Source organism: Pristis pectinata, chromosome 31, assembly GCF_009764475.1.
Source record: "Pristis pectinata isolate sPriPec2 chromosome 31, sPriPec2.1.pri, whole genome shotgun sequence".
NCBI classification, from domain to species: Eukaryota; Metazoa; Chordata; class Chondrichthyes; order Rhinopristiformes; family Pristidae; genus Pristis; species Pristis pectinata.
Window position 1 is genome coordinate 4,622,236 of NC_067435.1, and position 25,774 is coordinate 4,648,009.

At 46.3% G+C, this 25,774-nt stretch overlaps 1 protein-coding gene across 1 annotated transcript in view; it reads right to left on the reverse strand.

The window, feature by feature from the left end:
• Positions 1–292: 292 nt before the first annotated feature.
• Positions 293–25,774, reverse strand: part of LOC127584887 (transcription activator BRG1-like) — an 81,506-nt gene continuing 56,024 nt past the window's right edge. Inside the window, 11 exon segments of the mRNA XM_052041857.1 lie at positions 293–1,058; positions 1,839–1,978; positions 2,944–3,073; positions 6,235–6,336; positions 7,571–7,679; positions 9,971–10,101; positions 10,103–10,170; positions 10,173–10,224; positions 10,804–11,022; positions 13,821–13,898; positions 22,681–22,908. Of these exon segments, the coding sequence (XP_051897817.1) occupies positions 1,026–1,058; positions 1,839–1,978; positions 2,944–3,073; positions 6,235–6,336; positions 7,571–7,679; positions 9,971–10,101; positions 10,103–10,170; positions 10,173–10,224; positions 10,804–11,022; positions 13,821–13,898; positions 22,681–22,908 (1,290 nt within the window). The 3' untranslated portion in view covers positions 293–1,025.

Below are 25,774 nucleotides of genomic sequence, written 5' to 3' on the forward strand. Positions count from 1 at the left end.
AAAACCCTTGTAAACAAAGTTTTTGGCCACCTGCCCTAATGGCTCAATGTTAATCTTTGTTTTTATCACTATTAGAGAGTGCATTGGGACATTGTACTACATCAAAGCAGGTTGTTATGACTGAATGACATTCCTGCATGTGCACACACACAAACACACATACACACCCGCACACACATGCAAATAAGCACACACACACACACACACACATGTGCGCACACACACGCACGCACACACACACACACACACACACACACATATATAAATCAGACACAGTCAAGTATTTATTTTATTGTAGTCCAGTGATAATGACAGTACAGAATTCCCTTAGGGTCTGCAGAGATGGGTGGTTTTGACCTGTTTAAAATACAGTACAGTAATGGGAATGAATTCCTACACACATGCTTACACAAGTCACAGTACAATGAGGCAAGGACTGCATGTGACCGACTGCGTTCGCACGGAGAAAGGAAACAAAATAAATGTCTAGAAAAATCAAGTATTCCCAAATTCATGAGTTTTTGTTCTTTTCCTGGCCAGACTTCTCCATGTTGTCACTCCTTGTGCACCAACCAGCAATGAGTTAATTTGTGAGTTAGTGTCAAGGTCCCCGATTCAACCCCATGTGGTTAATTTAATTAATATAACAATTAACCAGATGGACTATATATTACACAGTGCGGGGATACTCAGTGGGAAACAAAAAGGAAGGAGGAGGAAGGATTTTGATGGCTGGATTCAGCTGTGTCTTAAGAGTTAATATTTTTTGCACAATGAATGCCACCTTGGAAAAGACTGTGCCATTAATGCCATTGTGAGCACGACCAGCTTCAACACAGCGAGACACTAAGTTGATAATCCTACATGCCTTCTCCTCTGCTGCTATAAATATGCAAGATTACATCGTATACTAAGAACGTACACTACACTGCTAGCTGGACACAGGTACGAGAACATCGCACAGTCACTTTCAGAAGGATGGACGAGCCCCAGTGTAGATCCCAACACGGAATGTTATCCTGAGATTAATCTTCATCTGTACCAGTTCCTGACCGTTCCTAAAAATGCAGTTAGACAAACAAAATAAATAAGTGCCAAGATAATCCTGGTAACTTTGTTGTTTCCAGCCCTCATTCCTTGGTGAAACCCTGCCACATTTTTAAACAGTGGCAATGTATTGATAAGTGATTTTGGTTGCTGCTCCAATGTCTGTGGATACTTTGCCTGATTGCCCACTTTTTACAAGTGGGCCCTGATGAGCATCAGCGGGCTACTCAACCATAGCTTATACTGTGCCAAGTCTGGCTCAGTTGGTAGCACTCTTGCCTCCGAGTCAGAGAAGTCCCACTCTAGAGACTGGAGCACAAGAATACAGGTTCATCAGTGCAGTACTGAGCGAGTGTTGCCATGGTACTAGTACCATTCTTTTGGATGAAATGTTAAATTGAGACCTAAACAATTAAAAATCCATTGGCTCTACCTCAAAGAAGAGCAGAAAGGCCATCTCTATGTCCTTGCCAAAATTTATCTCCCAGCCAACGTCAATGCGGCAGATTATCTGATCATTATTTTTCACCTACAAGCAGTTTTGTATTTCCAAAGTCTGTTATTACACATTGCAGCACACTTTCTATACAATCTTAAGAACTCATGTTAACCATAGCTGGTGAATTAAATGACAGGTAGATACATTACTCAAAGCCACAACCTTGAATACGTGAGGTCAACATGGAGGAGGTTAATGGCCACCCAATACTGGAGTTCCCCGTATCACTCTCTTAAACTCAACTTTGTATAATGGAAACTCTGCAATAACGGGCTCAGGTACTGGGTCCCACCTCATCCACTTCCTCCTCCGTGTCATCATCGCTTACAATAGGTTTGGACTTGGAGGCACGGCTAGAGCGTTTCCGCCCTTTCACGCGATCCTGGCTCTTCTCCTTCCGGCCCAGCTTAATCTTCACTTTCACTGATCGAGCTGCGAGAGGAGGAGAGAGGAAGAAATGGGATCTCAAAGGATTGTTCTTGACACAGCCATGATAAGCATGCAGCGAACGAAGCCAGAGCCTTTTCCCTAACCCTGTAACCTGGCGGAATCAAGGATATGTTCCCTTAGGCCTGTGTGTTCCCTTCACCTGAATATGCTCATTCCTTAATCTATAACTCAATGTCATAATGTGTTCTATCAATCCAACTCTATTCCCTTGACCCCAGTGTGTTCTCTTGATCTTGGATATTCTCATTCTCGAAGCTGTTCATCAGCCAGAATACCCTCCCTCAGCCTGTGAGTGTTCTCTCGACCTATTATTCCCCCGACATTGGATCAGTTCATTTCCTAATTGCTCTGTAAAGCAACAGCACTTGGGCGCAGAGATCATTGTCAGGATTTTCTTTTATCTTTCAGTCCTGTGAGCCTATCTCCAGCAGATAGAGCAGCTGGACACCAATCCCCATGGTCCAATTCATCAGCTCTGGCAGGCACGGTAGTGTAGCGGTTAGCGTAACGATGTTACAGCACCATCGACCCGGGTTCAATGCCGGCTGCTGTCTGTAAGGAGTTTGTACGTTCTCCCCGTATCTGTGTGGGTTTCCTCCGGGTGCTCTGGTTTCCTCCCATGTTCCAATCACGTATGGGTTAGGAAGTTGTGGGCGTGCTATGTTGGAGCCAGAAGCGTGGCGACACTTGCGGGCTGCCCCCAGAACACTCTACGCAAAAGATGCATTTCACTGTGTGTTTCCATGTACATGTGACTAACAAAGATATCTTATCTTATATTACTGCTGTCTAAGCCATGTCATTTCACCTCAAGCCACTCTCAGTTACCCTTCAGTTGAAGGGCTTTGTGTGGATGTGGAGGAGATAGTGTGCAAGGAACTGGGGACAGAAGATCTAACCAAAATCTCCCAAGACAAAGTGGTAACCAAACTCTTAACAGGTCTTACATTCTGACTCAGACCCCTCTTCCTCTTCCTCCTCTCCTTCCTCGCTATCGTCCTCGCTCTCCTCTTCCTTTTCAATTTTCTGCCGTACGCTGGTAAAAACGGATTGAAGCACAATGGAATCTTCATAGATCTAAGAGGGACAAAAAGGGGACATTATCAGCAGTGGATAACTGACAGGAGTCAATCAATCAGTAACATAGAAGGATAGAAACACTGAATGATAATTGGTAATTGGTTTATTATCGTCACGTACCGAGGTACAGTGAAAAACTTTGCATGCCATCCGTACAGATCATTTCATCACATCAGTACATCGAGGTACGACAAGGGAAAACAATAACAGAATGCAGAATAAAGTGTTACAGTTACAGAGAAAGTACAGTGCAGGTAGACAATAAGGTGCAAGGTCATAACGAGGTAGATTGTGAGGTGAATAGGAGGAGGCCGTTTGTTCCATCATATCCATGTTGGCGCTCTACCAGAGCAAATCTCTAGTTCCACCACCCAGCCTTTTCTCTGTAACTTTGCTTTTTTTTCTCCCCCTTGAAGGCCACACTGGAGCCTGCCTCCACCACGAAACGCATTACAGGTTCCAACCACACACTGCGTCAGAAAGTTCTTCCTCGTGTCTCTCTTCACTCTCTTCCCCTTTATGTTGTACCTTGTGACCTCCAGTCCTCAACCTCCAACAACGGAAATAACCTCCCATTAACCACTCAGTCCCCTGATCATTTTACATACATCTATCAGATCTCCCCCCTGTCCTTCCTTCCTCTGAAGAAAACAGTCCCAGCTTCTCTGATCTCTCCTTTTCTCTGTAGGATCTCATCCCAGGATCCATTCTCATTAAATCTTTGCCGGACATTCTCCAGTGCCTTCACAACCTTCCCATAATGAGGGGACCAGAATTGAACTCAATACTCCATGTGACGCTGCACTAGTGTCCCATAAAGATTCAGCTTGACTCTCCTGCTTTTATGACTCCGTTGATAAAGTCCAAAACTATGAATGCCTAATTGACCACTTTCTCAATCTGAAGGGCAAGTAGGGATTCTGGAGTTTTCTGAAAGTGAAAATAAAACTATAACGCTGGAAAAAAAACAGGAAATGCTGGTCCGTCAGTATCTGTGGAGAGAGAAACGGTTCAGATCAATGACTGGAGTTCTGGGGTTTTGCTGGGATTATTTTGGGCAATGGGAGGTTTTTAAATAAGCTTTGGCCTAGAGGTTTAATGAGGAAGTCAGGGTAACTTGTACAGGATCTGTGGATGTGATGAACAGCTTCAGATCATTCATGAGGATGTTACCGGGACTGGAGGCCTTGAGTTATAAAGGAGAGGCTGGAATGGCTAGGACCCTTTTCCCTGGAACGTAGGAGGCTGAGGGGTGACCTGAGGGGCACAGATAAGGTGAATGGTCACAATCTTTTTCTCAGGGTAGAGGAGTCTAAAAGTAGAGAGCACAGGTTTAAGGTGACAGGGGAGAGATTTAAAAGGGACGTGAGGGGCAACTTATTCACACAGAGGGTGGCGGGTATGTGGAACGAGCTGCCAGAGGAAGCAGTAGAAATAGGTACAATTACACTTAAAAAGACATTTAAACAGGTACATGGATAGGAAAAGTTTAGAGGGAAATGGGCCAAATGCAGGCAAATGGGACTAGCTCAGGTAGCCAACTTGGTCAGCATGGATGAGTTGGGCCGAAGGGCCTGTTTCTGTGCTGCTTAAGCTTTCATATGGTTTGAGTAGTTTTGTTTGTCTTCACTGTCTGGTATAATTTCTGTTTTATATGTTGTCTGTACCTGTGATGCTGCTGCAAGTTTTTCACTGTACCTGTACCTCACCGTACTGTGCACATGACAATAAACTCGACTTGACTTGAGTAGATGATCTTTACTAATATCTCCCTGGGGAAACAAGCTCGGATGTAGAATGGGACAAAATAGACACAAATCACTGCATAAACTTTGATAAACTAAGGCAAATGGAGTAAAGAAACAAAAAAAGTAAACCCCTACAAGTGACTGGTTAGGGTTCAACTGCAGTACTGTTTTTAATTCAGGCAACCACACTTTTGGAAGGATTTCAAGGCTGTGGAGATACTAGTGTAGTCCTAGAAAGGTCAGGTACGGAATTAAAGCCTGACTTAATCTGAGCCCAAGGACTGACAATTAGTTTTGTTACCCAATCCAAACAAACCTGCAAATGCAGAATGCTCTCGTTCAACCCAGCAGTCGTGGTGCTGGAGTTATATCTGGGTACCTTGCTACTTGAAGCCTCAACCCATGTTAAGCATGGTACAATACATCACCAATACATCACAGGCACATCCCTCCCCACCATCGGTATCTACAGGCGGCGCTGCCTCAAGAAGGCAACATCCATCATCAAAGATCCCCACCATCCGGGCCGTGCCATCTTCTCGCAGCTCCCATCGGGCAGGAGGTACAGAAGCCTGAAGTCCCACACCACCAGGTTCAGGAACAGCTACTTCCCTTCAACCATTCGGTTCTGGAACCAACCGGCACAACCCTAATCACTAGAGTTTAGCAACACTGTGACCATTTTGCACATGTCTTGTTCTAATTGTGTTCTTCCCTGTAAAAATTGTACTTGGTTTATGTTTAATTTATATTTTTCTTGTGAATGCTGCTTATCTGATGCTATGTGCCTGTGATGCTGCTGCAAGTAAGTTTCCCATTGCATCTGTGCACACATGGACTTGTGCGGATGACAATAGACTCAACTTTGACTTTGATGAGTGTGCTGAAGCACCAGTGGCTGCCAGCACAGATCGAGCCAACCCAGCCTGAAGACCAGAACTTATTTCCAAAGCCAACCTGAACTGAACATGACGCATATAGTCCAACCCCTCAGGCCCACGTCAAGAAGCCGGACTTGGAGTCGAGAGGGTTAAGAGGAGATGAAATAGAAGCGTTTAAAATTATGAGGAGTTTCGATAGGATGGGCAGGGGGGAACTGTTGCCAGTAGCAGGATGTTCATTCACCAGAGGAGAGACTTTGAAGGGAATTGGCAGTGAAGCCACTGGAGATGAGAAGCCCACCTTCATGCAGTAAGATGTTCTGATCTGAAATGCAATCCCTGTCAGGATGATGCAAATAACTTCAATAGTAATTGTAAAGGGAGAATTTGATAAATATGTAAAAAGGAAATATTTGTAGTGCGATCGGTGAAGAGCGGAGAGGGAGTGGAATTAATTTGCCAAGCTCATTGAAAGCAGGTACAAGCAGAATGGGCCAAACGTCCTTTCTGTTGCTTCTCTGTTACCCACCAGTGAACCCTCCAGGTTGTAGGTCTGTGCATTCTGACACAGCAGCATCACGTCTCTTTCCAGGTCATTGAGGCTGCGATACTTGTGGTTACGGATCCGCTCCTACTGAGAGAAAGGCAGCAGTCAGCTCATTCTCAGCGAATTCCACACATCTCAACCACCCTTCTAGGAATGTGCAGTGACCCCGCGTTATCCTGCACCTCATGCTGTAAGCTCAAAATGGTTTATAACTCACTCGTGTACTGGGTAAGGTTCACTGGTTCTCTGCTGGGTGAAACACACAGAGCTACTTTGCACAAGTGATCCAACTACCGCCAAAGGAAGGAAGAGCAGCCTGAACCAGTGCTGAGTGCACATCCCATCACCCAAGCATCAAATAAGACTCAAAGTAGCCGGAGAGGCTGGACCATGAGCAGTCCCAGGACGTCAAATGCCTGGTACACTATACGGGGAAAGGCAGATCCCATGCTACAATTGGGTTACACGTTAATGAAACATACCAATATACCCAGTGCATTAAACATTAATGAAATAAACCACTAAACTTTGGCATGTACCATAGACGTGTCATATATCGTAAAGTTTGCCATATTCTGTTGGTCTGTGCCATATATCAAGGGGATAGGGGGGATCAAGGAGAGAGGATCTTATAGAAACATATAAAATTATGAAAGGGCTAGATAAGATAGAGGCAGGAAAGTTGTTTCCACTGGTAGGTGAGACTAGAACTAGGGGACATAGCCTCAAGATCCAGGAGAGTAGATTTAGGCCGGAGATGAGGAGAAACTGCTTTTCCCAAAGAGTAGTGAATCTGTGGAATTCTCTGTCCAGGGAAGCAGTAGAGGCTACCTCATTAAATATATTTAAGACACAGTTAGACAGATTTTCGCATAGTAGGGGAATTAAGGGTTATGGGGGAAAGGCAGGTAGGTGGAGCTGAGTCCACGGCCAGATCAGCCATGATATTAAGTGGCAGAGCAGGCTCGACGGGCCAGATGGCTGACTCCTGCTCCTATTTCTTGTGTTCTTATCAATAGATTGGGACATGCACTATTTGCCTGCCCCGTATACCAATGGACTGGAGCATGTATTGGATTGCGTGCAATGGGGGTATACTGATAGCATCGGACTAGCACATATTTTCTTTAACTAGACAGAGGCTAATCCTGTCTCACTTCACATGGAGCATTGCCACAGGCCCCCAGTGCCTTATAGAGAGTGGGACAGTTTTGGAGACGCTCGTATATGTGGTGTATTCAGAGGCTCAGGTGACTGGCCAAATCCCAGGGCTTTGCGCACATTCAGAAAGACCGACATGAGGCGGCCTGGAGTGTACCTTGATTTTTCGGAAGTCAACAGGTTTGCGGATGAGTTCGTAATACTCAGGAAGCTCCTTGCGAGATGGAAGTTGAATAAAAACTTCACTGAGCTGTCGGCCAGTACTACTTTAAAAAAGAAAAAGAAGTGTCAATTATTAGCTGCTCACTGCACAGAAGGAGATAAAAAGATCTGGTGTCTGCTGGCACTACATAATTATAGCAGCTTTTAAGAGTGCAGTCCCACCCACAATACAACACATGCCGGCAGTCTTCAGCAGCAAGATGCAGAGTTATTTTGCTGTCTACTCTAATTACAAGTTGCAGTGAACCTGAATTCAGCTTTAACAAGATACAGCAGAGCAGAGAATCATTGAATGATACACAACAAAAAGAGGCCTATTGGCCCTTCACGGCTGTGCAAGCTCTTTTCCCTTGCCATGCAGTTTTCTCCACTTTGAGTATTTACCCATTTGGCTTTTGAAACTTGCTTAACATCTACATCTACTATTCACCTAATCTTTGCAATGCAGATCCAATAAAAGCAAATGGGCTTAAAAAAAAATCCCTTCACCTTACTGCCAGCTCTCATTGATCTTAACTCGACTGATGGAAGGAATTGGTTTGTGCTGCCTGGATCAGGGTTGGTGCCTGACCTGCACGTCGTACACACCCCACCCTGGGCAACACTGCTGCAGTTGCTGAGCCCAGTGCCAGCAAGTCTAAGGAGACAAGCAAGGGGAGAAGCTCTCAATTGGTAAATTGATTTATTATTGTCACATATACTGAGGTACAGTGAAAACTTTGTTTTGTACACCAACCATACAGATTATTTTATCACATCTGTACATTGAGGTACAAGGGAGAAGCAATAACAGAATGCAGAATAAAGTGTTACATTGCAGTGCAGGCAGACAATGAAGTCCAAGGTAGTGTAGTGGTTAGCGTAACGCTATTACAGCGCCAGGGACCCGGGTTCAATCCCAGCCACTGTCTGTAAGGAGTTTGTACGTTCTCCCCGTGTCTGCATGGGTTTCCTCCGGGTGCTCCGGTTTCCTCCCACATTCCAAAGACGTACAGGTTAGGAAGTTGTGGGCATGCTATGTTGGCTCTGGAAGCGTGGCGACACTTGCGGGCTGCCCCCAGAACACTCTACGCAAAAGATGCATTTCACTGTGTGTTTCGATGTACATGTGACTAATAAAGAAATCTTAAATCTTAAGGGCCATGATGAGGTAGATAAGAGTCCATTTTATTGTACAAGGGGACCATTCAATAGTCTTATAACAGCGGGATAGAAGCTGTGCTTGAGCCTGGTGGTACGTGCTTTCAGGCTTTTGAATCTTCTGCCCAATGGGAGGGGGGAGAAGAGAGAGTGTCCGGGGTCAGTGGGTGGTAGGGATACAGAGGCAGTTGCCTCTCTTCCTGATCCCTGTCCTGTGATCCCTGCTGAGAACGACAGTAGCATCAACTGTGCTTCCCGGCACAGTTGCGCAGGTAGTAGTGCTGCTGCCTCACAGCTCCAACAACCCCGGGTTCATTCCTGACCTCTGGTGCTGCCTGTGTGGAGTTTGCACGTTCTCCCTGTGAACGTGTGGGTTCCCCCCTGGGGTGCTCCGGTTTCCTCCCACATCCCAAAAGACGTGCGGGTTGGTAGGTTAATTGGCCGCTGTAAATTGCCACTAGCGTGTAGGTGAGTGTCAAAATCTGGGGGGAGTTGATGGGAATGTGAGGAGAGTATAATGGTAAAAAAATAGTACCTGATGGTAAGCATGGATTCAGTGGGCTGAAGGGCCTGTTTCCATCCTCTTATGACTCTTTTGATCAAATGTTCTCCTGGATAAAGGCTTAGACTTTGCACTAATGTTATGTTTAATTTGTCCTGTAAGTTACGTATAATTCATGTTAATTTAAGTTTATGTTAACTTATGTTTGTCATGTCTGTAACGTACTGAGCTGCTGCTGCAAAAGCTAATTTTCATGGCATTTATACCCTGTGTTGTATGCCTATGGCAATGAACTTGAACTTGAGAAATTCCGGTGTAACTGAAAGGACATGCGAGGTGATCCCCACAGCAGTTGGAGTGACACCCTCTCAACGGCGTAGATAGATTGCCTTCAATGGGCCAATCAGCTACTGGCTCCCTCACCCACCCCTTGCCCCCCGTGACCCTTCCAAAACCACCTCAGTGACCCTCTGATGGAAAGCCACGGTGATCCTCTCACTAACCACTCACGTGACTAACCGTGTGACTAACTCCCCGGAGGTTCTCTACATGACCACCCAACCATCTGTCCCCAACTTTCAGTGACCTGGCACCACCAAACCCCCGTCCCCTGAGGCCAATGCGCTTGCCCACCCACCCACAGGTGACCCTGTGTCCTCCATCCCTGATGCTGCCAGTTTCCCCGTCACTAACCCGTCCTTGTACTTGATAACAGCCTCCACAGTCTTCTTCATTTTTTTGGTGAGGTTTGGCGGGTTTGGTGACAGCTTCTCAGCCGGCGGCCGTCCTCGCTTCTTCTTCTTCTTCTCGTCGTCGTCCTTGTTCCCGGCTGCTGCGTGTGCTGGTGGTCGCCATGACTACCGGAGGGTCCACGTCCCGCTTCCGTTTGCGAGCCTTTTCTGGCGCACCTCCTCTTCGATCTCCTCCAGGTTGCCCTCTTCTATGGCCTGTTGGGAGAGAAAAAGATTACGAATGAAACCCATCCTTTGTGGTACCTTATTCAGCCGATGGACTAATGGGAGACGAGGGAGAGAGAGAGAGAGAGAGAGAGAGTGTGTGTGTGTGTGTGTGTGTGTGTGTGTGTGTGTGTGTGTGTGTGTGTGTGGGTGTGTGTGTGTGTGCGCGCGCGCACCTGCACAATCTGTGTGTGTGTGATTTGTATCTTCTATGTGTGTGTGTGTGTGTGTGCGCGCGCACCTGCACATCTGTGTGTGTGTGATTTGTATCTTCTGTGTGTGTGTGTGTGTGTGTGTGTGTGTGAGAGTGTGTGTGTACTTTTCTATATCTATGTTGCTCTGCAGCTGTTGCATCGATCTGCTGCTGTGGAGTTCTCCCACAGATACAGTCACTACCTCACTGTCTGACTCGCCTGGCTCTTGCTGTAACTGTACTCACCCTGGCTCTTGCTGTAACCGTACTCAGCCCATGCTGGCTCTGGCTTGGGTGGGGTGCATGTCTGGCTTGTGATCTACATGTGTACGTTGGCCTGATGAACAGGCTGCATTCCCACGCACCCACACTCCTACCTTGAGCCACTGTTTCTCGGTTAAAGAGTCGCTGTAGTCCACCTCCTTGCGCTGCCGCGATCCTCGACCGAACATCTTCTCCTCCTCCTCTTCACACGTCAGCCTCTCCACCTCAGCATCGTCCTTCAGGATCCAGTTCGGGAGCTCATCCTCCTCCATCAGCCGTGGCTTTCGCTTCGGGTTCCTGGCTTCTTCCCGGCGGCGGTCCAGGTCCATCCGCTGAGAGAGGGAGGGAGAGTGGGGGGGCAGAGAGAGAGAGAGGGAGGAGAGAGGAGAGAGAGAGAGAGAAGGGAGGGAGAGAGAGAGGGAGGCGGAGAGAGAGGGGGAGATGGAGAGGGAGAGAGGGGCAGAGAGAGGAGAGAGGAAGGGGAGAGAGATGGAGACAGAGTGGGGGAGAGAGAGGGGGAAAGAGGAGGGAGAAAGAGGGGAGGGAGAGAGAGGGAGAAAGGGAGAGAGAGAGAGGGAGAGAGAGAGGGAGGGAGGGAGAGGGAGAGAGGGAGGGAAAGAGGGAGAGGGAGAGAGAGGGAGGGAGAGAGGGAGGGGGAGGAGGGAGGGAGAGGGGAGGGAGAGAGAGAGAGTGATAAACAGAGATAGAGATAGAGAGAGACAGGAAAGAGAGAGAAGGATAACAAAGATAGAGAGAGGAGTGGCAGAGAAACAGACACAAAACACAGAGAGGCAGAGAGAGAGCATAAGAAAGAGTAAGGGGGGAAGGGAAAGACATAAAACAAAAGAGGAAGGGAGAGGTAGCCAAAGAAAGTGATTGAGAAAGGCAGAAGCAGAAAGGAAGCATTGACTGAATCACTCACTCACACCTGCTTTTGTTTCTGGGTCGATAGCCTCACATCCCAGCTGTCAGTCCCATCCCAGCAGTGTACAGCCCACTCTCACCCCAATCCATCCCACTGCCGGACTGCCCTACCCTTCCATGACCCCCCTTCTGAATCCAAGCGCAAGAGATGCCCATGTGGAAGAGCAGAAACTGTACTCCATGGAGAAAAGGACGTGCATTTATATAGCACCCAAGAAGGCCCAGAGCACTTTGCTGCTAATGAAATACTGTCATAATGTTGGTAAAATGGCAGACAATTTGCGCACGGCAAGCTCCCGCAAGTGGTAATAACCAGGTCATCTGTCTCAGTGACGCAGACTGCAGGGTACGTAATAGCCAGAACAAAGTGAAGATGTGACCGGCTTTTAATCCAAATGGTGCCCTGGGATTCCAGCATCCAGTGTAATCTGGGCTCAGGTGGCAGCACTCTTGCTCCTGCAACACTGGGTGAAGCACGGTAGAACAGTTTACATCAGAAGTAGATGGATTCTTGATAGGCAGGGTGGGGGTCAGGGAGTGGGGAAGTGAAAGCCAGCCCCACCCTCCCACCACCGAGGACATCTTCAGAGGAGGTGCCTCAAGAAGGCGGCATCCATCACCAAGGACCCTCACCATCCAGGACATGCCCTCTTCTCGTTACTACCATCAGGGAGGAGGTACAGGACCCTGAAGACCCACACTCAACGATTCAGGAACAGCTTCTTCCCCTCCGCCGTCACATTTCTGAACGGTCCATGAACCCACGAACATGACCTTGTTATTCCTTTTTTTTTGCACTATTTATTTATTTTTGTAATTATAGATTTTGATGCCTTTGCACTGTACCGCTGCCGTAAAACAACACATTTCAGGATCTTATGTCGGTGACATAAACCTGATTCTGATTCTGAGGTAGAGAGTGCAGTGAGCCCAGTTTGCAATAATATTGGCCCTGATCTTATTGAGCAGGAAGTGGCTTACACAGAGAGTGAGACAGCAGTGAGTGAACCATTCACACCAATCCGACGTTAATCCCACTTTTTTATTCTTTTGCACATTCTCATAAACTTCATTCATTGCAACGTAGGAGCATGAGGGGTGATCTTATAGAGGTGTGTAAAGTCATGAGAGGCATCGACAGGGTGAACGCACTGTGGTCTTTTTCGCAGGGTTGGGGAATCAAGAACTAGAGGATATAGGTTTAAAGTGAGAGGGTAGAGATTTAATAGGAGCCTGAGGGGTAACTTTTTTACCCAGAGGGTGGTCAGTATATGGAATGAGCTGCCAGAGGAAGTGGTTGAGGCAGGTAAATTAACAACATTTAAAAGGCATTTGGACAGGTCCATGGATAGGAAAGGTTTAGAGGGATATGGACCAGATGCGGGCAAATGGGACTAGCTTAGATGGGCATCTTGGTCAGCATGGACCAGTTGGGCCGAAGGGCCTGTTTCCATGCTGGATGACTCAATGACAATGACTCTCTAACTCCCTCCGAACTCTAGCACTCACCTACACACTAGGGGCAATTTACAGCAGCTGGTTAACCCACCAACCTGCACGTCTTTGGGATGTGGGAGGAAACCCACACAGTCACAGGGAGGCCCATGCAAACTCCACACAGACAGCAATTCTCACGTTACAAAAGGAACCAAACTTGATAAGTACTTCATTTTGTTGTAAAATGATTTGGGGAACGTGAAAGCCACAAAGCAGTACAAATCCTTCCTTTCTAATCTGAAAGGTGGCACCATCTACCCAGTCCCTCCAGCACTATGGTAATCCATCAGTGCTCGTAGAGTCAGTCTGGGTTACCTGTTGGAATCTCGCAACTTGGGACTTTCTGACAGGACTAGGTAGTTATCCACAATGCCAGGAATGACACGCGCTGATGGAGACAGAAACCACTACATCAGTAAACTATGTCGGCCTGAAAGTTCTGGGTTCAATCCTCTGCTCTTTTGCAGTCAGGTCACTGCTAGAACCCTGCATTAGAGAAGGTTGGGGGAGACAAATTAACCAGGGATCTCGATCACTACTCCCGACTCAGGAGGAAATGTAGGGACAAAGAGGACCCCGATAAGGTACTGAGGGCTTAAGGGCCAATGGGAATTGGCAAAGCTTTCAGTAGAAAAGTGTGGAAAAGCACAGCAGCAGTGTTAGATTAGGAGCCCCTGCCCCTCCCTGATGTGTACCCAGCACTTCTCACCATAAAGAGATCGAACTCCTCTTCGTGCCTGGCTATCATCTGGTTCACTGTCTCGTCGTCAGGAACCTCATCTTCCTCCTACAAGAAAGCGAGTTCAAGGTTAGAAGCTGGATGACAGTAGGAGGGGCGAGGACAGAGACACAATGCAGCTGACTCTCCCTGCCACTTCAACGCTCTGAACTGCACCCCTTTACCTGCAGTGAGGGGAGAGGGGACTTGGTATTTTTGTACCGTGCCAGAGGGTGCTTAGGTTGAGAGCTCAATGCCCTGCACCCCAGTGTGAGTCACCGGTCTCAGACTGGCCACCGAGAGGAGATTTGGGGAGCCGGGGACGAACCCTTCCCAGCCTTGGTAGGCGAGGAGTGGCACTGTCCATCTACAAGGGTGCAGAGAAAAGCCTCTTGGGTGGAGCGCACTTTGGACACAGGAAAGGAAAATGGGCAGCAACATTTAAAACAAGCTCCTTGGCACAGTTACTAACTACATTCACTGTGTGTTTCCCATGTCACAGTAAGTTGGTAACACCAGGAGTAGCCAAGTTATCAGACCAGCTAACAAGGCACAGGGTGGTTTGCTGGCCCCTCAGACCTAGTTTCTGGGCAGCAGTGTCTCATCACGCATTCAAAGACAATCCAGACAACACAAATATCCGATGAATAAATCAAAAACGTGTGATTCTGTGGCCCAGCCTTTCAACCAGTTGGCCAAAGAGGTGCCTGTATTCACCCACCCATATCCTCAGAGAAACCCTAATCTGGACCACACAGGAGACTATGGATTAAAACAAAGTCAAAGCAAACTGTAACCCCCCCACAAGAATGATCATTCAGACATGGAAGAGGGCAGCAGGGCACCATGCAGAACAGATGTTTAGTAAATTGCAGCCGTGACATTGACACGGAGCTAATATCACAAGGCACCCATTGCACACAAGGCTGGTTTCAAGCTCTCATTTCCGGTCTGACTTTGCATTAAATTACAGTCGGTGTTGCAGAGAACACAGTGATCACTGGGTTGACACTGTTGACCATTTTTGGGAATGTGCTTAATATTACAAGGAGATCCTTATGTGGGGCACTGGGTAATAGTTAACCAGGGAGCCTTAACACAAAGATATTACTGAGGTGTATCTGAGAGAGGACAACAACTGCAAAACTTAAGGCGAGGGTAGCAAGGGACAGGGTAACATAAAAAGTTCTCTTCAAGGCACAGGCTGAGGGTAGAGCGCATATCAAAGAGAGTGTTACAGCTGAGATACTGAGTGCAGGTTGAGGAAGACTTACTGGGAGTCGAGGAGTATCTAATGGGGGGCAAAGGGGGTGTCGGAGTTTCGGGTTGAGACCCTGCATCAGGACTGAGTGCGAAGAGGGAGGATAGCCCGCACGAAGAGGAGAAGGGGGAGCGGTGACGGGGGCCAGTGGTGATTGGTGGACCAAGGAGGGGTGAAGGGTGACGGTCAGATGAGGCAGGTGGGGGGAGGATGGAGTTGGGAAACAGAGGCAGGTGGATGATAGATGGAGGGAGACCAAGAAAAGGCAGATGGAGCCAGGTAGAGAAATGTCGACAGTTCCTTCCCCTCCCGCAGATGTTGCTCGACCTGCTGAATTCCTCCACCATCTGCAGCCTCTTGTGTCTCCGTTAATATCGGGAGTCTTATACTGAGGGTGAGGTTTCGATAGAGGAAGCTACATTGGAAGTTTCATAATAAAGGTGAGGTGTTCTGTATGTCTTCATGTTCCTGTGATCATTTAAGTAGTGAAACATTAGACGTACAGTCACAGAAATGAAAGGAATCTCATTATCAAGGAATCAATCAACAAAATCATTAGCACTCTTCATGGACTCTGCAGTTTCTCCATGGCTGAGGGACAGATGGGGACGGGATAGAGCAAGAAAACCCAGGGCCCTCCTGCTCATGGGGGCTGAGATTGGAATGGGGGGAGCTCTACCCCCAGGTGAATCACTGGCTGAGATAATGAGCCCCAGTCCTGAAAGTTCTCAGACCTGCTCCGGCACTCAGCGTAGTGAAGGTGCTACAGATGAGGAACCGTATTTATTCACCTCCTCGAGTCATTCAGCTGCCTGTATCTGATCTGCGTTGCCACCTACTCTTAAACACCTCCTATTCCTGAAAGTGGACCGTTGAGCAATTGTCCGGACTTTTCCCGCAACTGTTCCCAGAGCTGGCTACAGGGATCATTGCTGCCTAGTGGAGAAGACGCTGGACCTCTCCCCATCCTTGAGTCCAAATTCCGACACCTTCCACTCAATACAGCAAACCCCTAGTAATCCAGCATCCAACTGGTCGAAAATCCTGAGGGTCCGGCACTTGGTTCACTAATTAGACCGGAATGTGAGTGAGTGTCCAGCTTGGCCAGATCCCATTGTCCAGAGTTCAGACTTTGGACTGGGTGCATGGCTGGTTCAGGGTTTGGAGTTTGGATCAGGAATGTGGGTGGGTTTGCAGCACGGATGCCTTGTATCTTTCCCAATCCCTTTAAACTCACTGGGTTCACTGGAAATTTTATTATACTACTGCTAACATGTAAAAAAAATGAAATAAAAGTATTAACTGGAGTAACATCCAGTAGTCCGAAAGTCTGCTAGTCTGGCACCAAAGTCCCAAGGGTGCCGGATTATCAGAGTTTTACTGCTACACCGAACTACCATTTAACACTGTCAGTTCAGTAGCAGTCGGTTTGAAAGGAAGCAATAGTAATGTGTGAAATAGATTCTCCAGCACAGAAAGAGGTCGCTCACACCATCATACCCGAACGATTCCCCTGGTCTTTGGTCCAGTCTTGTGAAAACCCAATTCCCTTTTGAAAGTCACTTCTAAATCTGCTTCCACCTCACTCTTAAGCAGTGCATTCCAGATCACAAGTTCCTGCTTAAAAACACTCTCCTCATCTCACCCTCTTTCAAGTCCTCTGGAGTGTGACTAAGGGAAGGTTGGCAAGCGTGGGACGTGCCGATTCCTAACAGTTCCCCCAACTTGGATCCAAAAATAAGTGTAAAGTAGGCAATAAATATGTCCCGTCTGTGACAGGAGGCTCCTGGGTCTTTCAACCAGCACTTGTGAAAAATCTTTTGGCAAAAGTTCACATCGACAGAGAGTGCTAACATTATTCCTGCTCTTTAGTAATGTGATTCAGGCCCCAAGGGGATTAGTGACATTTTGCCAAAGATGCAGAAACGCGGAGTCCTCTGCCACACTCCGACAATGAGAAGATGTGCATACACAGGTCGGACTACAAACTAGTCTACTTACAGCATGTCCTTCCGATCCTTTCACCTCCGCTGCCACAACCTCAGACTACGTTTATTGGGGGGGGAAAGAAAACAACAAATATCCCATTACTTCATTTTTTTAGTCACCAATGATTACATGGAAAACTTAAAACAAAACCGTATTTATTAGAAGTCATCCCAGCTATAGCCAAGGCCAGTGGGATTTTGTGGCAATCTGTGGTGAATTTATGGTCGAATCTGAGGTGACTTCTGGTCAGGTTTGCTTTGTGGCGGGGGGGGGGGGGGGGGGGTAGGGGCGGGGTGGTGGGGAATGAGTGGGGGAGGGGGGTTGGTGACAGTTTTGGGATCATGTAGCTGTGTTTTATTTTTGGAACGAGATCAAAATTTAAAGTGCTGGGAATACTCAGCAGGTTAGTCAGCATCTGTGGAGAGAGAAACAGAGTTAACTGTTCCAAGGCGATGGCTTTTCAACAGAACCGGAAGAAGGGGCGATTTTGATTTTAAGCAAAATCAGAGAGGAACGAATAAAAGGGAAGGGGTGTGACAGAGTGGAAGTCAGGAGAGATTAAACTACAGAAGAAATGAACGTGCAAGGCAGGGAAGGAAATGGTAAAGAAGTATAAGATGGGACCAGAGGAGGTGTAAATGACAACAGCTGAACAATTACCGACAGCCGAAAAGAATTGGGGCAGTGGTTATGAACCCAATAATGAGTCCCGAAGGCTGTGACGTGCCTGTTGAACGAACTGCAGTTGCTCAAGATCAGTTTGCGTTTCATTAGGACAGCGGAGGAGATCCAGGGACCAGAGGTCATAACCTGTTATATCTCCAAATTTTCCCAGATCATTAGCCTTCTCTCTCCACAGATGCTGCCTAAACCACTGAATACTTCCAGCACTTTTGTCTACTTCAGATGTCCAGCATCCACACACTGTTTGTTTGGCCTCTGTAACAGAGTTTCATGTCTGAGAGTTTGATACCTACTGTAGAGACAGATTAATTATGAGGGAGGGGGAACTTGGTTGTTATTGATAGTGAAGGGTTATTTGAGAATGAAAATGGGTCATTATTTAGTTTATGAAATTAAAAAAGAAAATGCTTCAAACAAGCAGGACTGAAGTGAAGGACAAGTTAACTTTGACCAGGCTTTTGGTCACCTGTCCTTGAATATCCTTCTTGGCTTGCTGTCAGTTTTTTTTTAGTCTGATTACACTTGCATTTATATAGTGCCTGGGTCTGGGACACCCCTAAATACTTTTCTGATATTTACTTATTGTTGCAGTGTAGGAAACAAAGGAATCTGCACACTGCAAGTTCCCACCAACAGTAAGTGAGAATGACATGATGATGAACGATAAATTGTTGAGTAAAGTTGAATGCAGGATACTGTGCACAACTTCACTGTGCTTTGAAATAGCCTCATGTAGTTAATATCCATCTAAGAGGGGTGTTGGGGTTTACCCTAGTGCTGCACTAGAGGTTCTATTCCCTGGAGGGGATCTAACTCAGACGATGAGTTGTAGCCACCAAGCCATAATTCATGTCTTGGGACATTTTTACTCTGTTGAAAGGCACCATATAAAAGCAAGTTGTTTAACAATTGAGGTGCAGTCTTCATTTTGTTTAAACCCTGTACTCTTTACAGACCAGCTTTATTTCCAGTGTTATCTGTACTGTTTAAGTTTGGGTAGGGGACGGGGAGTCCATTGTCAATACATCAACACTACTACAGGCAACATGGAGAGCTCTAACTGGGAGAAGAAGGTGAAGATTCAATCTCATCCATTTTATCTTCTTGTTTTCCCATCTAGGTCTTTCTTCCTTGCTACATTTTGGGAGTTGAGCTTCCTGTCCTGCAAAAGAAGCAGCCACTTTTTTCCACTGACCACGGCTATGGAGCCGAGATGAAGCTACAAAGGGAGCTCAGAGGACGTCCAACAGCTCTGCACCTGAGGCTCAGAACAACCTACGGCACTGCTTCTCAAGCCACCCCCCGTTTCTGATCAACTGCCTGGTTACTCTGACAGCCCAGTCACCCAGCCAGGACTGAACACAGGAGATCAAAGGTGTGGTTCAACTGGCTAGTTTAAAATGATCAGAGGTTATATGGAAACTACTTCTTCTGGTGGTTTGCTGAGGGTGTTATCTGGAAGGGAACATATAATTAGAGTCACCTTATTCTGGACAGAAAGGGTTCTACCTTCCCTCCCCATGCACTCCACAATTCAATCACCTCACCACCCACCCCCCACCCCCAGAAAAAAACACTGAGGTTGTAGCCCATTGAAAATTCTAGATTATATTGTTAAGGGTTGCAGAACTGAGGTGGATAGATGGAGGTAAGATTTAGATCAGCAATGACCTGAATGGTGAAACAAGCTCAAGGGCTGAACTGCATCTCCTTCTGTTCATTACTGACGTGTTTCTCCTCTCCTCTGGACACTGCTAGTTACTTTGCCCAGTCCCTCATGACCAGCCTGCACTGTTGCACAGAGGAGCCCGATCCTCGCTGAGATCCACTCACTCTGTCTCACACTCACTGACTCACACACAATCAAACAGGAACAACATTTATGGAGCACCTTTGATGCAGCAAACTGCCTGACAGTGCTTCTCAGCAGTGTTATCAGACGCAATTTGACACCAAGCCACAAAAGTAGACAGGTGATCTATAGATTGGTCAAAGTGGTTAAGGAGACTGAGTGGTTTATGTCAGGAGATCCAAAGCAGTGGGTCCATGCAGCTGAAGGCGTGGCTAACGATAGTGGAGTGATTAAAATAAGGAATGTGCAAGAGGCCAGAACTGGGGAAGAACAGATATCTCAAGGATGTTGTGCGGCTGGAGGAAGAAACAGAGACAGGGAGGGATAAATCCAATGGAGCGATCTGAAAATGAGAATGATACCGTACATACATATGCATGCAGACACACATATGCATGTGCACACACACACAGCCACACACACACAGCCACACACACACAGCCACACACACACACACACACACACACACACACACAGGCATGCGTACACACAGTAAATTTTGCAGGAACGGGAAGCCAGGCAAATTTGGCTCAAATCAGAATTAACTCCTTGAGGACCTGAAGTGTAATTTCTAGCAATCCGTATATTTACTCTGCCAATTGAGGAATCACCAGTAACAAGCCCAACCATTACACTCAGAGTGACAAAACTTAGTTCCCTTTTACGATGGTGCTAAGTTTAAGCTGAGGTACAAGGAGACTTACCTTACAGCCAAGTTGTAACTGGCCTGTGTGACAGACTAGACTATGACATCTATGAATACTCAAGGTCAGCGTTTACTGTACAGAATTATGATCCTAATTCCCATGAGCAGACAATAAATAGTATGATTTTGAAATGTGTAGATGAGCAAAGGGATGTTACGATCCATGTATACAAAAGGCAGACCAAGTTGATAAGGTGGTTAAAAAGCGTATAGGTTCCCTGAGTTTATAAACAGAATATAAAAGCAGAGACCATTGCAGAACCCTATAAATCTCCGGAAAAGCCTCAGCTGGTTACTGAGGGGATTTCTCAGCATTGAAGATCAGGAAAGATGCGAAATCCTTGGACAGGCATCAAGAAGAGATTTACCATGACTTTACCAGCGATGAGGGACTTCAGTTAGGAGAGGTTGGAAAAGATTTCTGTCTCCTTGAAGCAAAAGAGGAATCCTGATAGAGGTTTCCAAGGCGAGTACATGGAGGATGCACACTTCATATGGAATATTTACATATCAGCACAATATTAAGAAATATTTCTTCTTAATATTCACACTTTTTATGATGAAGATCGACTCCCTCTGACTTACATCAATAACCAGGGGTCTTAGATTTAACCCTGTCGGCTAGTGATCTAGAGGGCAATGAGGAGGAATGGTTTCACCCAGAAAGCTGCAACACTCAACAGGAAAAGGTGAAAGCAGATTCACTGAACAAACATAAGAATTAAAGGTGGGCAGGTATGAAGGTGAGGAATATGGGGGAAAAAGGGCTTTTGGACTAAGTGCTACTGCTGTTTCCAATGAGATTACTTGGTGATAGTCTCTTTCTGTGCTGTAAGTTTCTGTGTTGCTTATGCTGTCTAGAATATTTTGTCACTAGAGTACTTCTTCATTAAGTCAATAGCTACTTGAATGATTAGTTCAGACAATGCATTTCAACTGGATGAACCATACAAGATACTGGATTTACAGAGAGTTACAGAGCTGCCAATGCTAAGATTCCTGATGTACACAAATCAGGTGACACTACGATGTCCCAAATCTGTCAAGCAACTCTGAATCTTTCAAAGTTCCTCCTCAGACAACACGCGAGCCTTCTTTTACCTGTGGCTGCTACTTCCTGAGTCACCCACAACCCACCTCACCCATCCCCGGCTCCTCATCTGCAGCACCTACTCTTGCACTGTGCTGGTGTGCCCCAGAGCGTCCTGAGTGCCTGGGAGCAGATTGCGAGGCTCCACATTGATCATTCGCACACTGTATGGAACATTCGCACCACTACATGGAATATTTGCACAATACATGGAAAATCTGAATGGTATATGGAAAATTCACATGTTACATGGAATACTTACACAATACATGGAGTATGCACACATTGTATGGAATATCTGCATATTTGCACGATATTAAGGGATATTTCTTCTTTATATTCACACATTTTATGGAATATTTACACGCATGGAATATTTCTCCGATGTATGCAATATTCGCATGATGCACTGAACATCCATATCCACATGCTTGGAATATTTGCATCTCAGATGGTATATCTGCACATTGTGTGCAATATTTTCACTGTTTATAATATATCCAGATCCTGTGTCAGTACTGAACAATATGCATGTAATATCATGAATTATGAAATAATTGCAGTTTGTATGAAAGGTTTGCACACCATGACAACAACACGCATTTAAATAATACATTTAACGAGGCAAAACATCCCAAACAACTTCATGGAGTGTTATCAAACAAAAACTGTTGCTAAGTCACATAAGGAGATGTTGGATCAGAAGACCATGAATGTTTAAAGGAGGATTTTAAAGAGATGTGGAGAGGTTTAGGGGGTTAATTGCTGGGCCCAGGCAGCTGAAGACACGACTGCCAATGGTAGAGCGGTTAAATTCAGCAAAAGGAGACCAGAATTAGAAGAGTGCAGAGATCTCCAGCGAGCTGCAGAGGGAGGTTGAGCATATGCAGTGGTTTGAAAACAAAGGCTAAAGGTTGAGGTTTTGCTTAATAGAGAGCCAGTAAAAGTCAGCAAGCTCAGGGGTGGTGGATGAACTGGATTTATTAAGAGTTAGGACACGGGCTGCAAGTTTGCAGACAGTAGAAAGAGGAAAGTTAGCCAGGAATATGCTGGCGCGTTTGCATTTTGTATGGAATATTTGCAATTTAAATGGAACATCTACATGAAATATGGTGTATTTGCACTTTGTATGGCGTGCTCACTTTGTATGGAATTATTTTCACATTGCATGGAAAAGTTGCATATTGTACAGAATATTTGCACGTTGCATTTTAAAGACAGATGATCACACAGCTACTCAGATTAGGCTCAGTTTTCTTAAACACTCACTTCATCCTGCTCCTCATGTTCCAGTATGGCCTGGAGAAAGGCTCGCCTCTCGTGGCTTGACGACTTCTGATCAAACATCCCAGCCTGGATGACCTTCTGGTCGACATTGAGCTTGTACTTGGCTGCTGCAAGGATCTTCTCCTCCACGCTGTTCACGGTGCAGAGCCGCAGCACGCGCACTTCATTCTGCTGCCCGATTCGGTGAGCGCGATCCTGGGCTTGTAGATCCTGAAACAAATTCAAGTTATGACCAGGGCAGAGTGACAGGAATTCTCTCCCCTTTCCGCCTCTGGGGAGTGGGAGGCAGCTGGCTCTCTTACCTGTGTCCGACTGGGATGGCTGCCAGTCGAGCTTTGGTCCAGTCTGGTGTATGTTTAGGTTAGGATGGTTTATTCTTTAGCAAAGGTCTACTCTTTCCGCTTTTCTGCAACCAATCCCCCCCCAGAATCATTTTTAGGGATTCATTAGAATTACCTAACGTGGCAATAGTTGGGTTAGAACATAGAATGCTACAGCAAAGTACAGGCCCTTCGGCCCACAATGTTGTGCCGACATCTTATCCTGCTCTAAGATCTAACCCTTCTTTCCCACATCGCACCCCCATTTCTCTATCATTCACATGGGTTGGGTGTCAAAAAAAATTATAATTCTTTGGGCTTGGGTTGGCCGTCATTGGGCTGGGTGTTGACTTTATATCTCTGTCCCCCACCTCTATCGTTGTTACTCCATAACTGACCAGCAGGAGGTGCAACACTGCACCCCAAGTGACTAGTCTGCAGGGATTGCCACTCTGTGCGCATCGTGGCTTGCGAGATTGTGAATAACAAACTCTGCGGGACATCCCAGCACTAGTGCACCAGCTCCATGTACTGTGCAGTCCCTGAAGACACCAACTCATGCTGGACTACATCCTTTCCCTGACACTGCCCCTCTCGTTTTCTCCAGTACTTTGCAGTACCCTACCAAAGAGGGCTTTCTTCATATAGGAAGAGCGGATTATTGGCCATTGATCAGAAGCAACCCTGCCTAACATTTTGCCAAAGAAAGCCACGGTTCCACCTTCATGGCAATCATACAACCACAGTGCAAACAAGGGTGGACATTTGCCCATTCCATCTGTACACGCTCTCTGTTACAGCTTCCCTGTTGGGTTCTACTACACTCCTCTGTCCCCATGGCTTTGAAATTTTTATTATCTAGGCAACCATGTCGTATCTGCCTCCACCAGCCTCTCAGGCAGTTTATTCTGGGTCAAAACAATCTACTGCATCAAGAAACATTCCCATCTCCCTCCAATTATCTTTTTACAACTCTCTTAAATCTGTGTGTCTCAGTGATCAACCCTCTTGTCAGATGAAACTTTATCCCTATTTATTGACCAGCCCTAGTAAATCACCCGGTAACATTCCCTGATTTAAGTTGAACAATCCCAGTTTTGCCGGCACTTCCACATGACTGAAGGACCCTCATCCTTTCTCCGTGCTTCATCCCAGCTCTCAGCACTGCCGTGGAGAACTGAAAGCTGACGGGTCCCAGTAGTTACGGCAAGTTTCCTGAGGAGGTTGCTCAAGAACCAACAGCCCAGGGAGAAGTGACTGCACCCAGAAAGCATCAGCCCAGCAATTCACTGCGGAGAAAGTTTATCATCAGTTAATGGACAACTAGTGCCGAGCAGATTGGGTCGGTTCATTCCTTCAACCTGTTTACACGAAGGGCCATAAAGCCATAAACAGATAGTGCAGTGAGGAAGGACAAAGGAGAACATCCTCTTGGTCTTAATTATATGGGGTGGGGTGGTCTGAAAGTTTACAAACTCCTGGTAATTTATAATTCTGGCCTGCCGCACCATGCTGCTGCCACGACAGAGGCGATTGGATTGTACGTCCCTGCCACAAACAACGTTGCAGGCTGCAGGACTACGTGCAGAGGGAAGCACTGAAGCTCGGTGCAGCCAATGCAAAGGACCACAAGTCCGGGCTCCTTCCACTGCTAGACATTGAGGAGCTGAATCTGGTGGGGGAAGCCCCTCAAACAACGAAAAGGTTTATCACCCAGGGGGCCAATGGCGCTATGTAAACAAAAGTGTCAACACCGCTGAATGTACCGACCAAATAACACTAAGAATGTAAAGAATTTTGCAGTTTTATTCTTTGCCTCCAGAACACTCTATGCAAAAAGGATGCATTTCACTGTGTGTTTCAATGTACATGTGACTATAAAGATATCTTATCTTATCTCTTTATTATAAATAAAAATTAATGTTTGAAATAAGAAACAACAAGCAGGCACTTGCATTGGTTATTATCTAGAACCAGGAACACACCGAGTTCAAAGCCTATCTCCCATACCTGTCATACACTGTGTACAGCAATAATGTGGTGCAACCCTAGGCTTCAGCCTCCTTTGAGTGGCTGCCTCCTGCCATTACAGGGACCACTCCTCAACCATTCACATTAGGGAACCCTAACTTCTGTCCCATGGGTTTATAACCTCACCAGCTGCCAATGAAGGAAGAATGTTCGCGTTACAGGTCCACCTCATTGTTCCATCACCAAATCCAGAAAGGGAATGGATTAGTTAATTCCTGGCAGCTGTAATTATAGAAATTGACAGCTGTGAAAGTGTTGCTGTGAAGTGTTCAGAGAACAATCACTTCCAACTGCAGACCTGTCACCTGTGGAGTTTTGGTTTCACCATCACACTTGAATACAAAGTGCAGCAGGTAGGGTTTGCTTTTTTTTTCCTGATGCCCTTGGAAAGGATCTGATTAGATTAACGGTGGCTGGGAGACCACGAGAAGATGGTTATTCCTCTTTTGTACTATTTATTTTCGTAACTTACAGTAATTTTTATGTCTTGCACTGTACTGCTGCCACAAAACAATAAATTTCATGACAGATGTCAGTGATAATAAACCTGACTCTGATGTCTACCCAGCCTTGTGTCCACCCTTTACAAGACCCCATCACATCAACTTAACACACCAGAGACTGCTCGTCACCCTGTCACAGAGCTTTCTCATTCACCTTTTCATCCTCCCCAGCTTGTCCTATCCCTGCCTTAGCAATAGGTTTGAAACTCTTTGTTGCAAACA